The sequence below is a fragment of the Physcomitrium patens genome, chromosome 6 (assembly GCF_059467195.1).
Source record: "Physcomitrium patens ecotype Gransden chromosome 6, ASM5946719v1, whole genome shotgun sequence".
NCBI lineage: Eukaryota > Viridiplantae > Streptophyta > Bryopsida > Funariales > Funariaceae > Physcomitrium > Physcomitrium patens.
The window spans coordinates 16,476,506-16,489,605 of NC_143415.1; the positions used below are offsets into that span (position 1 = coordinate 16,476,506).

The following is a 13,100-nucleotide window of genomic DNA, read 5'->3' on the forward strand; positions in this document are numbered from 1 at the left end:
TCAACCAATGAAAAGCGAGTGAAAACTCCACTCACTGATACTTTTGAGCTGTGACAAAAGAGCAACATTAATGTAAGTACAAAAAGGATCATTCTAAAGACTTGTGAGTAATGTTGGTATAAATTTGATAGCAAGGAGAATCGTGTTGTCTGATAAAAATAAAGCAGATAAAATTTAAAATAGTATTTGGTAAGTGAGAAGTTTCGCATTGGATTCTGTGCTTTTAAGAATAGACATATCTATTATCAGCATTTCAAGAGAACAACCTGATGCACTGGACTTTAATTCACAACCAACAATATACATCTAAAATAACACCAAGAAACAGTTTCTCTAAAGGATATAAAAAGACTCATACAAGTCATAAAAATGGCAGTGTAAGGGTATCGGTTTCGTTCAATAAAATATCCCTTTTATGCGTGAATGCATGGATAACTGTTTGTGTTTACATGTATTTTGATATCTTTTAAAAATAAACTACAGTTGATTCTTCTGTCACTGAACGTTCAGAATTCATCAATTCTAAATCGGCCTCCTAATACCTAATTATGCTGAAATTTTATATGTCCCGAAATATGATATTTTTAGAGTTTCTCGTCTTCTAGAGACAAACTATAGAATGATTTTGATGAGTCGTGTGAATGAGTTTCTTTCACCGCACAAGAATGTTGTAAATGTGAAAAAAGATTTGAATGTTTTATAATCACAAAGCTTTGAAAGAATAAGTACTTAGCAGAATGCAAGTTATAAACTAGACCCATTTTTAAGAACATGACTTAGTAATTACATTATTTTGAAAATAAGAAAGTCCGAACATTTCTAAAATAATCAATAACACTAGACATTTTAAGCAAGATGCTTTAATTTTCAATTATCTTTGTGAGTGAAAGCAATTTAAATTTAGGAATGAAACTGCCTTTTACATTAAATGTAAACAAGAAGCATGATTGTCTGTTCAAATGTAGAAAGAAAGAGAAATATGTATACAAATCAAAACTAAATTTGTGCCATTCAAAAAGAGTAAAAATAAAAATGGATAATGAACTTTAAAAGTGGATGGATATATTCAAACACATACGTGGAAGCTCCTGTGTATGTGTATGTGTTTTAAAAAAACAGTTTAGTAAGGCTTGATGATTACCAAAGAATGGCTATAAGGTTTGGATTAAAGTGATAAACCTGGTTTTCTTGTCCAAATAATTACATATTTTTGGCAAAATTTTATGATGAACGAGACTTTATTATTCTTAGATTGAACCATGTTGTTGTAAACAATTGTCAAAAGTTTAATTTTTTTTATCGGATTTGCTTTAGTTCAAAAAATACAGACCATCGCACATTGCAACCTAAATTGGGTGATTAATCAATACAAAGACTTAATGGATTTTAAACAACAAAACCAGAGATGCACATTCAAAAATATACGAGCCTGATTGATCAAATCAAGCTTATTCTCAACAATTCTAAGTGATTTGTGTTTCAGAGAAAACTGCAACCATCCACATGCATCTGTTATATTGATAATCACTTTCAAATTCTTGCAAAATGTAGCACATTGTATTTTAAAATAAAATAAACACAAAAAGAGTTGGAAGTAAGGTGGTACTCTGACCCCTTATTCAATCCAATTTGAAACACAAGGGCATCCCACTATTCGACTACCAAATGACTCGTTCAATGCTTTAGTTGTCACTCTCAGGTTTTGCTCAAAGAATTCAATTATGGTTATTTTGGCTATTGTTCTTATTTTATTTTATTTTTTGAAACCTTTTTATTTGTGTGAAAGCACGTCCAATGTGGCTTCAGTGGGTGCTTGCATGTAAAGTTTGTTTTTTGTTTTGTTTTGTTTTTAATAAAAAAACGGAAAATAGAAACAAAAATTGGGTAGTCCTGAAAACCTTGAGTAAGGATTTAAAGCCAAAAGTTCTTGTAAATGATGAGCTCAGGAACAAGACGTGCGTCGTGAAAGCTTCAAAAAATCGACAACAACAGACAACAGAAGGCAACCACATTATGGGTTTTAAAGGTGTGCTTGCGTGCATTTGCAAATACAGATCAATTCAAGCCCTAATACCCTTCGAAATTTGAAACCCACCTGGAGTGACTCAGGCAAATGGTCACATTCTCTTTGGCAGTTGCAATTTCAGTACGTACGGTTGTTGATGCTGCGCATTTCTCAAACTGAGTCTGTAGCACATTGTTGCAGGCCTTCAAAGCCAATCGAGGAGGAGGAGGAGGTTGAAGGAGAAGAAGTAGAAGCAGAAGAAGCAGAATTTTCTAGCAACGGTGCTCTCGCAATGGAGAAGCCGCTGTGAGCGTAATTCATAGAACTTCATGCCTCTCGAAACCCTGAAGTTTGGTTTGGTTTGGTTTTGAATCTACAACCTAACGAATTTCTTGCCCGAGTGGTGTCGAGATGCGGAGGAGACGGCAGATTTGGAATATGACAGCCTGGGTGGCATCACTATGGACCTGTCTCGAATATCTTCGTCGGACACTTTCGCGCCCTTGACAGCGCCAGATTTGGGATACCGTTTTCTGTGTCGCCTTGAATCCTGGACTTCCTCATCCTCGGCACTGTAGTGTGCTGGAACGAGTTTGTCGTATGATCTTCGATGTCCGACCCTGAACTTGCGAGCTAAGAACCTGCTCAAGCGGAACACGAAAGTTCGCTTCTTCTTGAGGTTGAAGAAGCCTGACGCCCACATGGAGGATCGCGGGAGCTGGAGCTGCCTGGAGGGTTGGGCAGGAGTGATAGCATTGTCAACGTTTGGGATCGATCTGTCTCTCCTGCTGGTATTTTGGGGCACAAGGGGGATTTTGTCTCTGGAGGGAGTCACTTCGGTTGAGGTGTAGTTGGCAGAGGATGTCGGAGAGCTCCACATGGGCTCGGGAACGAGCTTGCTCGCTTTGGACAGACACTGCACAACGTCTTCCATGGATGGTCGACGGGAACTCGAGGATCGCACACACCGCGCAGCGACGGATGCCATGTGCCGGACGGCCGCGTTGTCCGGAGGGGGAGTGATTCGGGGGTCGCAGATGGCCATGGAGTGGCCGTGTTTGATGAGCGGTAGAGCCCAGTCGAGTAGGCTACGTAAAGGAGTCATGTCAAGTGCCCAATCTGATAACGATGCGGCGCTCCGTCCAGACATAAGCTCTAATAAGATGACTCCGAAGCTGAAGACATCCGTCTTGGGGCTGACACGAGTCGGTTCTGTGGAGGAGTCGTAGTTGAATTCAGAGTCGAAGTCCTCCACCGCCATGGACATTCTATTAGCGTTGTAACCTTCCGCAGTTGCCGTAAGTACCTCTGGGATTGAAATCAAGTTGCTTCTCCTCGGAGGATCAATGATTTCCTGCTGCATGCTCTTGGCAAGGCAGAAGTCCCCGAGTCGCGCGCTCCCGTCTCTGTCCACAAAGACGTTCGTGCTTCGGATGTTGCGGTGGACGATAGACGGTGACGATGCATGAAGTGCTCGTATCGCTTTGGCAACATCCAGTGCGAGCTTCACTCTCAGGGGCCAGCTCAAGGAAAGCTCAGTGTCCGATTGAAGATTCTCATGCAACGATCCTTTTTCCATGTGCTCCAAAACTAAAATCGGCTTCACCCTACCATCTTGACTGCATCCCAGTAAGTTCACAAGCCGCCGGCTGAAGAGCTTGGAAAGGATTTGTATCTCGTTGTTGAACGCGCCGACGTCTTCTAAGAAATGGCGAGCGCCAGGTGTTGCACCCGGTCGCTTCACCGTCACCACTCTCCCATCCTGGAGAACACCTTTGTACATGTGGCCATGACTCGCCTTCCCGATGTAGTTCTCCCGTGCGAAGAAACCTGTCGCTGCCTCCAGATCCCTGAATTTGAAACTCTCGAGAATCCCCTCATTGTTGCGATTCGGGTCTTGTGTTGAATTGCAGACAGCTACAGAGGATTTTGTCTTGCATGATAGACCCATCTAGCTGCTTCGGCGCTCCCAAAGACGACTCTGCTTCAACAAACCTCCAGTTGCAACTTCACCTCACCCTCAATCAAAACGACAAACTCTCTCGAATTTATCACGTTCACGCCACCAAATTTGCACACCGTCGAGAGCTACAGTGTAACCTAACTTTGTTCCCCTTCAACAGGAATATGGTGCAGCTGCTGCCACCATTCGCAGAGCCGACGCGAGCTCGAATTAGACCCAACGTTGAACCTGATGAATTCCCTTCATTCTTGTTTTGTAGTGCACCGCAGCAGCTGTGCAAGAAGCTGCCTCGCTCTAGAATCTAGACAGGCATGTGAAGTTCATGTTTCCATAGAGGGAACTTTTGATTCCTTGCAAAGCTGCGACGAAGGCGTGGATGCATGGCCCGACAATTCATCGACAAGAAGAAAAGTGACCGAGGCCTCTTACTCACCTTGTACACGCACAAGAGCTGTCTGATGTGAGAGGCGACGCCTGGAGGGAGCAGCAATGTCGTCCTTCAGTCTCCCCTGAAAATGACCTACACCGGCTTACAATTTTGTGAATTTTCATCATTGCGATTGGTCAAGGGAGCATGGGTGACGCCGACACAGACAGCAGATTGTTACTAGAACACAGAATCGAAAGCTCGTCAATTATCTGCAGCCGTCGATTTTTCTCAACAAATGGTCGCACTCAATCACAGAGACAAAAGTTTTTGGGAAAAGCGGAAAGAATATTGAGTAAAGAGCAGCGGCTTGGCCCTACAGTGGTGACCATCTTGAAATGATCATGCCTGCTGGTGGTGAAAGCTAGATAGCCATCAAGAACGTAGAGATGTTCACAGCACTATGGTTGGAAGTCTAGCTTTCGATGTCTGGCTACGAGCTCGAGTTTTCCTCCACGTTGGAATAGAGCCCAATCTCCCTGAATCGCCTCGAGCGCGCAGGAGAAGCCTACATTCTCCTCGCAAGATGATCACTAGTATGAATAGCTCAGCAAATCATGTTGTTCGGCAACGATACGAGCTTTTAAGCGAAGATTTTGCAATACAGCGTACGTGTGATCTCACCAAAAGAGCGAGAGTACTCGTTCAGCGGGGAGTTCATTGAAACCATTAAGAGCGCCGTTGAAGCTTGGCTTTCAAGCATCAACACAATCTCTGACTTCAGAAATTGTTTCATTGGTCACGTAACCCACACAAAAAAGAATACACATGAAAGAATGAATCACAATCTGAGGCTTTGTCGTCGTGCTTGTACCTCCATGCAAAGCATCGAAAGACTAAACATTTCTTGCAACACAAGCATTGTTGTGGTGGGAGCACCAAACTCATGGCCAGCGGCTGGCCTCAAGCTATAACATGGGCCTGTACCGATGACCCATACTCTTAACAAACGGCGTCGGTTGTTCCTGCAGGTTAAAAGCACTCAAAGACGTGGAGAAACTAGCTCCAATGAGCATGCAAGGTGGAGTATCCTGGTACCAGCTGTAGAATACCAACCCAACGGCGACGGCCTCGTCGAATCCGAGAGGCGTCGTTCTAGAAACAACCTCTACAACATCAAGACTTCTTCTTCGTCATCTTCCCAATGCTATGAGGACCAGGAAAAAGGACGGCTGTACTGCTACAGTGGGACCGGCAGTGGCTGCATCACATGAGCCTAAGCTCTGTTTCCACACCAATTGTGTAGATCATTGTCTCTCTCCTATCTTCGCATCAGCAAGGCAGGAGACGAGACCATCCCAATGGAAGTGGTTACCCATCTCTTTCTCCACCTTGTCCTGCAGCGCCTTTTCTGTACTGAGAGTAACATGGTGTTCAGCTTGATCGTTCATGAGCAGCACATGAATCATATCCCTTCATAATTCCAACTGGTAAGGGGTCATCCCTGCCAATCCATGAAATTGCCGGGAATATTTATTGCGTCTTTTTTTTCATTTTTTTCTTGTTATTATGATTTTCTTATGTTTTTTTGCAGTTTTTGCGGTGAAAGTAATAATTCACCAATAGAATCCATCAGCTCCCTCGAGTGCCAACATATCTGACCCATGTCGCTAGGCACAGATTATTATCTACTTGAGCTGAGTGGGCGCAGGAAGTATACAGTCCAAGCTGTACTTGTCTCCCACTCGGCAAGCTTCTCAGCTTTAAGCTTCAGATTATGGGGGCAAGTCCTGGTGCTTCTGGCAGACTGGTGTCATCCAAATTAAAGCGCGAGCAGAGTATGTCGACCACCTCAACAGCCTGCTCACGAGGTCTCCGATCATGTGGGATGTGTTCGTTTCTGAGGTGCGTGGCGTCCCCCTACTGGGCTCAAGGCAGCGCTTGCATCAGTGGCTCACTGCTGTTGGCTTCAAGGGCCAGAGATACAGCTCGCAATCATGCAAATCGCACCCACTAGGGCCCAGCAAACCCCACTCCATCTGCATCAATCTCACCACCCCTTGTCTTCGATTCAACGCACACGAGCCTCTCTATTTTCCACCGTGCTGCATTAGTTTATCTCTTCCCCTTTCCTTCTCAGTCAAACATAAGTACATCTGCATACAGAAAGATAAAAGATTTTCCTTCCTTCCAGTCGCCCTTAAGCGGGTTCGCATAATTGCTCGAGTTTTCTGGAGTTTATCGATCGGAAAAGGCTTCTTTCTCCCCGCAGCTTTCGATTTTTATTTTAAAATACACATTGACTAGAAGCGTTGGCTCTAGATCATGCTATCTCCATAGAAAAGAATAGCCTGCGCGCTTTTTCAGACGATCTCGGGAAAGAATAACACCAACTGCAAAACCAGCTGTGAAAGCTCTGTGTGTTTACTCCTCTCATTGAAGCTCCTGTGCATGGATCAGATTCCGCAGCAGTGTTCCGAGTACGAGTGTTGAATATTTCGTTTTCTCTTTCACCCTCTCGCTCTCTCTCGCTTCTCTCTTCGGGAGCTTTAGAGTTGTCACAGTGATGACGCTCTGCAAGTTTGTTACCTTCCGTGTCTAACAACAAGGACAGCTGATGAAACTGTCAGCGACGGACAAGATTTCCATTTGCGTCGAAGGTGACGCAGCCCAAGAGGCGTAGTAGCATACGACAACGTTGGCCTCCGCAGTCTCTTCTCACACTAGCTTTCCCAAGATTGTGAAGCCTGGGGTTTTAGGGTTTCGGCGCACACTGACAAAAATGGTGCTACAGGGAGTGTGATCATTCCCCTATCATGTATTAGGCAAAACCAGTTGCTCGATGATCTTCGAAGGTGAAAGGGGCTTTTCTCTTTTATATAAAGTTATAATTGATTGTTATATAAAGTGATAAGAATTAACTTTTTAGCATATACCTGCTTATATTGATTAGTAATGTAACAATATCTTCTGGATCTATTTTTATTTGAAATCTGCATTTACACCAAAAACTATTATTATTATTATTTTCAAGTTTTAAGAACTACCAAATTTCAAGACGGTTTGATCAAAATCCCAATATAGGAAACCAAAAACCAAATAAAATTTGGTTAATAACCATTGCAAGCATATGTTCGAAAAGGTATGGGAGAGCTCTTCAAGAAGAAATGGCCACAAGCTTTATTTTTCATGAAAGCCATAGAAAGTAAGAGTACTCTCTATCAATCTATCTATAAAGGGGGGAGGAGAAGTGGAGGCGTAGATTCTCGAGGCTCGCGTCCCCCAGCTATGTTCAAAAATTGAAGATTCTACCAGATCTATCTTTATTGAATGATTAACTGATGTGAAACTTGTCTCCCTTCCTCATCCATTCGTCCAAACGAAGGCCTCATGATTGGGAACGAACCCGTTCCCGAGGGTGGCGCTCCAGAGGAAAATATTCCCCTTTGTTCTCATGCTGCTTGTGCTGGAATGGGGGCCATTGCGAACAGGTTCCCGCTTCTCACTGGGTCCAGCTGGTAGTGGGACCCGTTCCATCCATTCTGTGCCCTGCATGCCTGCCTGCACGCCTACCTCCTTTTGTCGCGGGCTGTTGTGGGCCGGCCCGGCCTGGGCACCTACCCCAAAGGGGTCCATCGCTGACGTGTCCAAGAGGTTGCTTGCATGCTGGGAACGGAAGCGAATCTCCTCAGCCAACAGAGCACTCGAACCTCCAGCCTGGCTGCCACCTGTGTGTTGACGAGACCTACGTGGCACTACATGGTTCTCGTGCCTGAATTTGGTGGGGCCAAAGACGTCTCAAACAAATCTTAGCCAAAGGTGTAAGCTAAAAACACGTTGTTCACATCCCATATATAAAATAATAATATGTATGTAAGTATATATATATATATATATCTCTTGGAATTGCTCCTAAAACAAAAGAGTGCATGGCATGTAAGATTTCCTTTGTCATGTTCTCATCCATTTTTTTGCTATTTTGAGGAGGAGGAAGACGAGGTATATCTTAAAGTGTGAAGAGATAAGTTTCAACTTTGGATCAATGGTGCACCTGTATTTATTTAAGTTTTTATTTCTTTAATTTTTAAAATAAATTATGTGGTTGGAATTCATGCCTTTTGTGTTTCAATAGGAAAGGTGTAAGAGTGCACTGAGGCTGGTTTGAGAATTGAACTCCATGAAAGTATCTTGGTCATTTTTATGGTTGTGGTTCTTGTTTGCATGACCTTGTCCATGTATAAAATAAATAAAATAAGATATTATTAGATAAGTCAGATAAATTTAAGTTAAATGAAATCAGACATTAAAGATAATATTTTAAATATTTTAAAATACCCTTCATAATTAATAGAATTTTTTAATAATTAGCAATGTATACTTGTATGTGTATATATATGTACATAAGCATGTAATTATTTTGAGTTTTGATTGCTGTCTTTAAAATCTGTTATAAAAAATCAATAGAAGTAGTTTGTTCTTAGGGTCCTTATAAACAATTCATATATAGTGTTCCTCGAATATACTAAAATATCAAGAATATCCTTGTATTCATGATAATATCAAATCTATCCATTAGTTTTATAATAATAGAAAATGTGCCATTGAATGTGATAAGATATATATATATATATATATATATATACATTTTTAGTCCTCATTTGGAGTCTAAAGTGCATGCATTTTGATGTGCAAATTTTGACCTTATTCAATTTTTGGCTTTTTGATAATTTTGTAGATGTTATGGTGGCTTGAAGTAACATGGTGGTGGAGTGTTAGTGGCAATGCTTTGTTGAAATATATGACCAAATTCTATTGCTTTATGAAGCTGCTCATGTGCCTACAATTTAGGCCACGCAAGTCTTCAAGAGATTAGCAAAATTTGGCTTACCTTCTTAAACTGAAATTACAAACACTACATCAAATTTTAGGTGATTTCATTATTACTAATGATCTTGTATGACCATCCAATACATAGGGTGAAGTCCAATTACTTGTCACATTTAGACATTGAAAGTTCATCTCTATTGATACAAATCAGATCCTTTCGTTAACTTTTCACATGGTTTACAAGAAGAAGAAAACAATGAATCCGAGAAGTCTTACTATTACAACTAAATTCGAGAAGTCTTGCTACTACAAATATGAGAGAGGCAAGGATAAATATGCTAAAGAAGTTCAATAGAATAAGATCAAAATTTTGAAGATTTTTAGAATAAGTTGAGTTTTATTTAAGATTGTATCTTTTTCAATACCCTCATGGATTTATGTAAGTAAGATTCATAGGCACACTTTTTTCTAGAAGTGCTCTTTCTTGGTTTGCACCTTTGATAGAAAAAGATTCTTTTCTCATCTATGATTTTGATTCATTTTTAAAGGTATTCATGACTATTTTTGGAAAAAAGAATCAATAAAAAATTCAAAAAAAGATAGCAGAGACCGAATTTATATCTTTACAATAAGAAACAAGTTTAACTATCATATATGCCGTTAAATTCTAAAACCTTTCTTACAACTTAGATTACAATCAAAAAGCCATATCAATCAATTTTAATATGGATTAAAAGATAATGTTAAAGATTTATTGTTGATAATACCAAGAATAGTTTTATTGAAGCAATTTATTATTGAAGCTATTGCATGTGACAATTGACTCTTTGAAAGATATCAAGAACAAAGATTTGGTTGGAGAGATACAAGTCAACTCAATACAACAACGTGTAAATTCACAAAATTTTATTTATCAAGACCAAAACCTATGCAAATTTTCATAGTATGTTTTAAATTTCTTATTAAGAGAGAAAAAACTTAATGCTATCAAGAATATTTGTACTTACATTGTAAAGAACTTGAGGACATTACTCAATATTATCTAAAGAAGCAATACAACCACAAAATGAAGCATATGATTTTCAAAGATGATGATATATTGGAATACAAGTTTTGTCAAGCGATAATAGAGATCATGCAATAAAAATCTTATTTAAAACATAAAAAAGGTCCTATTTTCTTTTTAGATCCTTCATCTTGCTTTACAGTAGAAGTTTGTTTAGGACCAAAAAATTATAAAGTCTTTGCCTTATTAGATTTAGGAGCGTCAACCTATTTTATAGACAAAGTTTTTGTCAAAAAAAAAAGAAATATTCTTAATAAAAAAAATCAAATCCATGCATGTAGAAATAATGGATGATTGTTTGTTATCTTTTGGAAATATTACTCATAAAACAATTCCTTTAGATGTAACAAATAATTGTCATAATAACTTAGTAATATTTAATGTGGTTACATCTTCTTTCAACCTAATCATTTGAGGATTATCATGGCTAAAGAAGTATAATTCTCAAATAGATTGGATTCCTTATAACCTTAATTTTTCTTTTAGTTTAATCTAAGATTTTATTAGTCAAATAGAAACCATTAAGTCCAATATTATCAAAAAAATTTTAGTAGATAGAAAAACTTTTATGTATATTAAAAAAAAATCATCTTTTTTCTATATACCACCCTTATTTTTGATAGTAGAAAGAATAAAATTTACATTTCAAGTTAGTACGAAGATCATGAAGATGTTTTTGAAAAGAAGAATGATAATATTCTTCCAAAATATTACTCGCATGATTCTTCAATTGATTTTTAAGAAGGAATTCAATTACCATTTGGATCAATCTATAGCTTATTGCAAAACAAGTTGGCTACATTCAAGAAATATACTCACAAAAACTTAGTTAAGAATTTCATAGACCATTAAAAAAATTTAGAATGTATTCTTATTTTATTTATATAAAAAAAAAGATAGATCATTACAAATGTGTATAGATTATAAACGACTCAATAAGATCACCATCAAGAATATGTATCTTTTATCTTTGATTTCAAGACTTCTTAATCAATTCAATCAAGCAAAAATCTATACAAAAATAAATTTATAAGAAACATAGAATTTGATACATATTAAAGAAAGAAATGAATGAAAGACTACATTTCAAATCAAGTATGGATATTTTAAATATAATGTCATGCCTTTTAGACTTACAAATGCATATGCTACTTTTTAATATCTAATGAATGATATTTTTTGAGATTTTCTTGATGACTTTTTTGTTTTTTTATCTAAAGGATATTCTAATCTACTTTAAGAACAAATAAGAATATAAAATTCTTGTATGTTGTGTATTACAAAAACTTAGAGAAGTAAGACTATATGCTAAGATGAAAAAATTTGTATTGCATAATACTTAAGTTGACTTTTTAGGATATATCATTTTAAATAATAGCCTTATGATGGATCCTAAGAAGATCTAGATCATCATAGATTGGAAGGTCTCAAAAATGATAAGAGATGTTAAATATTTTTTAAATTTTTTTAATTATTATTAGATCAAATTGTGTCTCTTTTTATATATCTTACATATAGAGACAAACTTGAGTGGAGCAAAGAAACTAAAACATCTTTTGAAGCTTTAAAGACATCTTTTATTTATATACTAATTTTATATCATGTTGACTTTTCTAACATATTCTTTACGAAAATAGATGCATCAATTTTTTTAAGAGCAATATTATCACAAATAAAAAAAATAATAAAATTCATCTATTAGTTTTTTATTTCAATTTTTTTTTGCAATTGAAATCAATAATGAGATCTATAATAAAGAACTTCTTATAATTGTGGATTCATTTCAAGAATAGTGTTATTATTTAGAAGACACTTTCAATTCAATAATCATTTATACAAATCATAAGAACCTCAAGTATTTTATATCGATACGTGTTTTAAATTGTTACCAAATCTACTGAAGCATGTCTTTATTAATATTTGATTTCAAGATCACTTATCAATCAAAAAAAAAAAAAAATTTATAAGATATGATTTAAAAATATTCTTATCTTACATTAAAAGAAAGAAATATAATTTTTAACTAAAAAAAATAATTCTCTTGAAGTCAAAGCTTTTTTATCTTTGAACAATGAAATCAGTATTGATTAGTGTTTCAACTTTTTTTAAGCAAGTTTGATTGAGTATGTCCTTTGATAATTTTTTTTATGATATTAAGAATAAGTTTTTTAAGTCTTATGATAATTCCGTATTAAAATTTAAAAATAATCTATTCTATTTTTAGAAGTACTTATATGTTTCAAAAGATGAAACATAATTATATGTTCTTTAAGCGTATCATAATTTCTCAACAATTGGACATTTTGGATACAAGATTTTGAAGCTAATATTTAAAGATTTTTAGTAGTTTTAAATATATAAAGCTTTCAAAGACTTTGTACAATCATTTAATATTTTTTTAAGATAAAAAAAACTCCTAGACATTGACCTTATAGACTTTTTCAGCCATTACTTATTTCATAACAACCATGGTCTTCTATTTCTATAGATTTTAATATGGATCTTTTAGTCTGAGATTTTTATGACTCTATATTTATGATAGTAGATTATTTCATCAAGATATCATATTTTGTATCATTTATAAAATCTACCACAAGTGAAGAAATAACTAAGTTTTTTTTTAATAATATCTATTATTATCATTAATTTTTTAAGGATATTATATTAAATAAGGGAATTCAATTTGCATCAAAATTTTAAAGAATTATTTTCAAGATTTCAAAAATAGACATGAAACTATCTTTGGTTTTTATCTTCAAATTAATAAACAAATAGAAAATATAAATCAAGTTTTGAAGTAGTATTTGGAATATATCATTAAGTATCAATAAAATAATTGAATAATTCTTTTTCCATTAATAAAGTTTGCTTA

At 36.7% G+C, this 13,100-nt stretch overlaps 1 protein-coding gene across 4 annotated transcripts; it reads right to left on the reverse strand.

Moving 5' to 3' along the window:
* Positions 1-1,904: 1,904 nt before the first annotated feature.
* LOC112283546 (serine/threonine-protein kinase-like protein At3g51990) lies at positions 1,905-5,573 on the reverse strand. 4 transcript variants are annotated; one of them, XM_090251425.1, is made up of 4 exons: positions 5,210-5,507; positions 4,716-4,903; positions 4,402-4,488; positions 1,905-4,269 (listed from the first exon to the last, which is right to left on the reverse strand). In XM_090251425.1, the coding sequence occupies exon 4, from the start codon at positions 3,954-3,956 to the stop codon at positions 2,379-2,381; it is 1,578 nt and encodes a 525-aa protein (XP_090107551.1). In that variant the 5' UTR covers positions 3,957-4,269; positions 4,402-4,488; positions 4,716-4,903; positions 5,210-5,507; the 3' UTR covers positions 1,905-2,378. The 4 variants fall into 4 exon arrangements, with proteins under 4 accessions (XP_090107551.1, XP_024378135.1, XP_024378134.1 ...); XM_024522367.3 differs by lacking the exon at positions 4,716-4,903 and having other exon boundaries at positions 5,434-5,573; XM_024522366.3 differs by lacking the exon at positions 4,716-4,903.
* Positions 5,574-13,100: the final 7,527 nt, after the last annotated feature.

What these genes read in the sequence shown, in the direction of transcription:
- LOC112283546 (XM_024522367.3), bottom strand. Translation starts at nt 3,956, where the DNA reads ATGGGTCTATCATGCAAGACAAAATCCTCTGTAGCTGTCTGCAATTCA.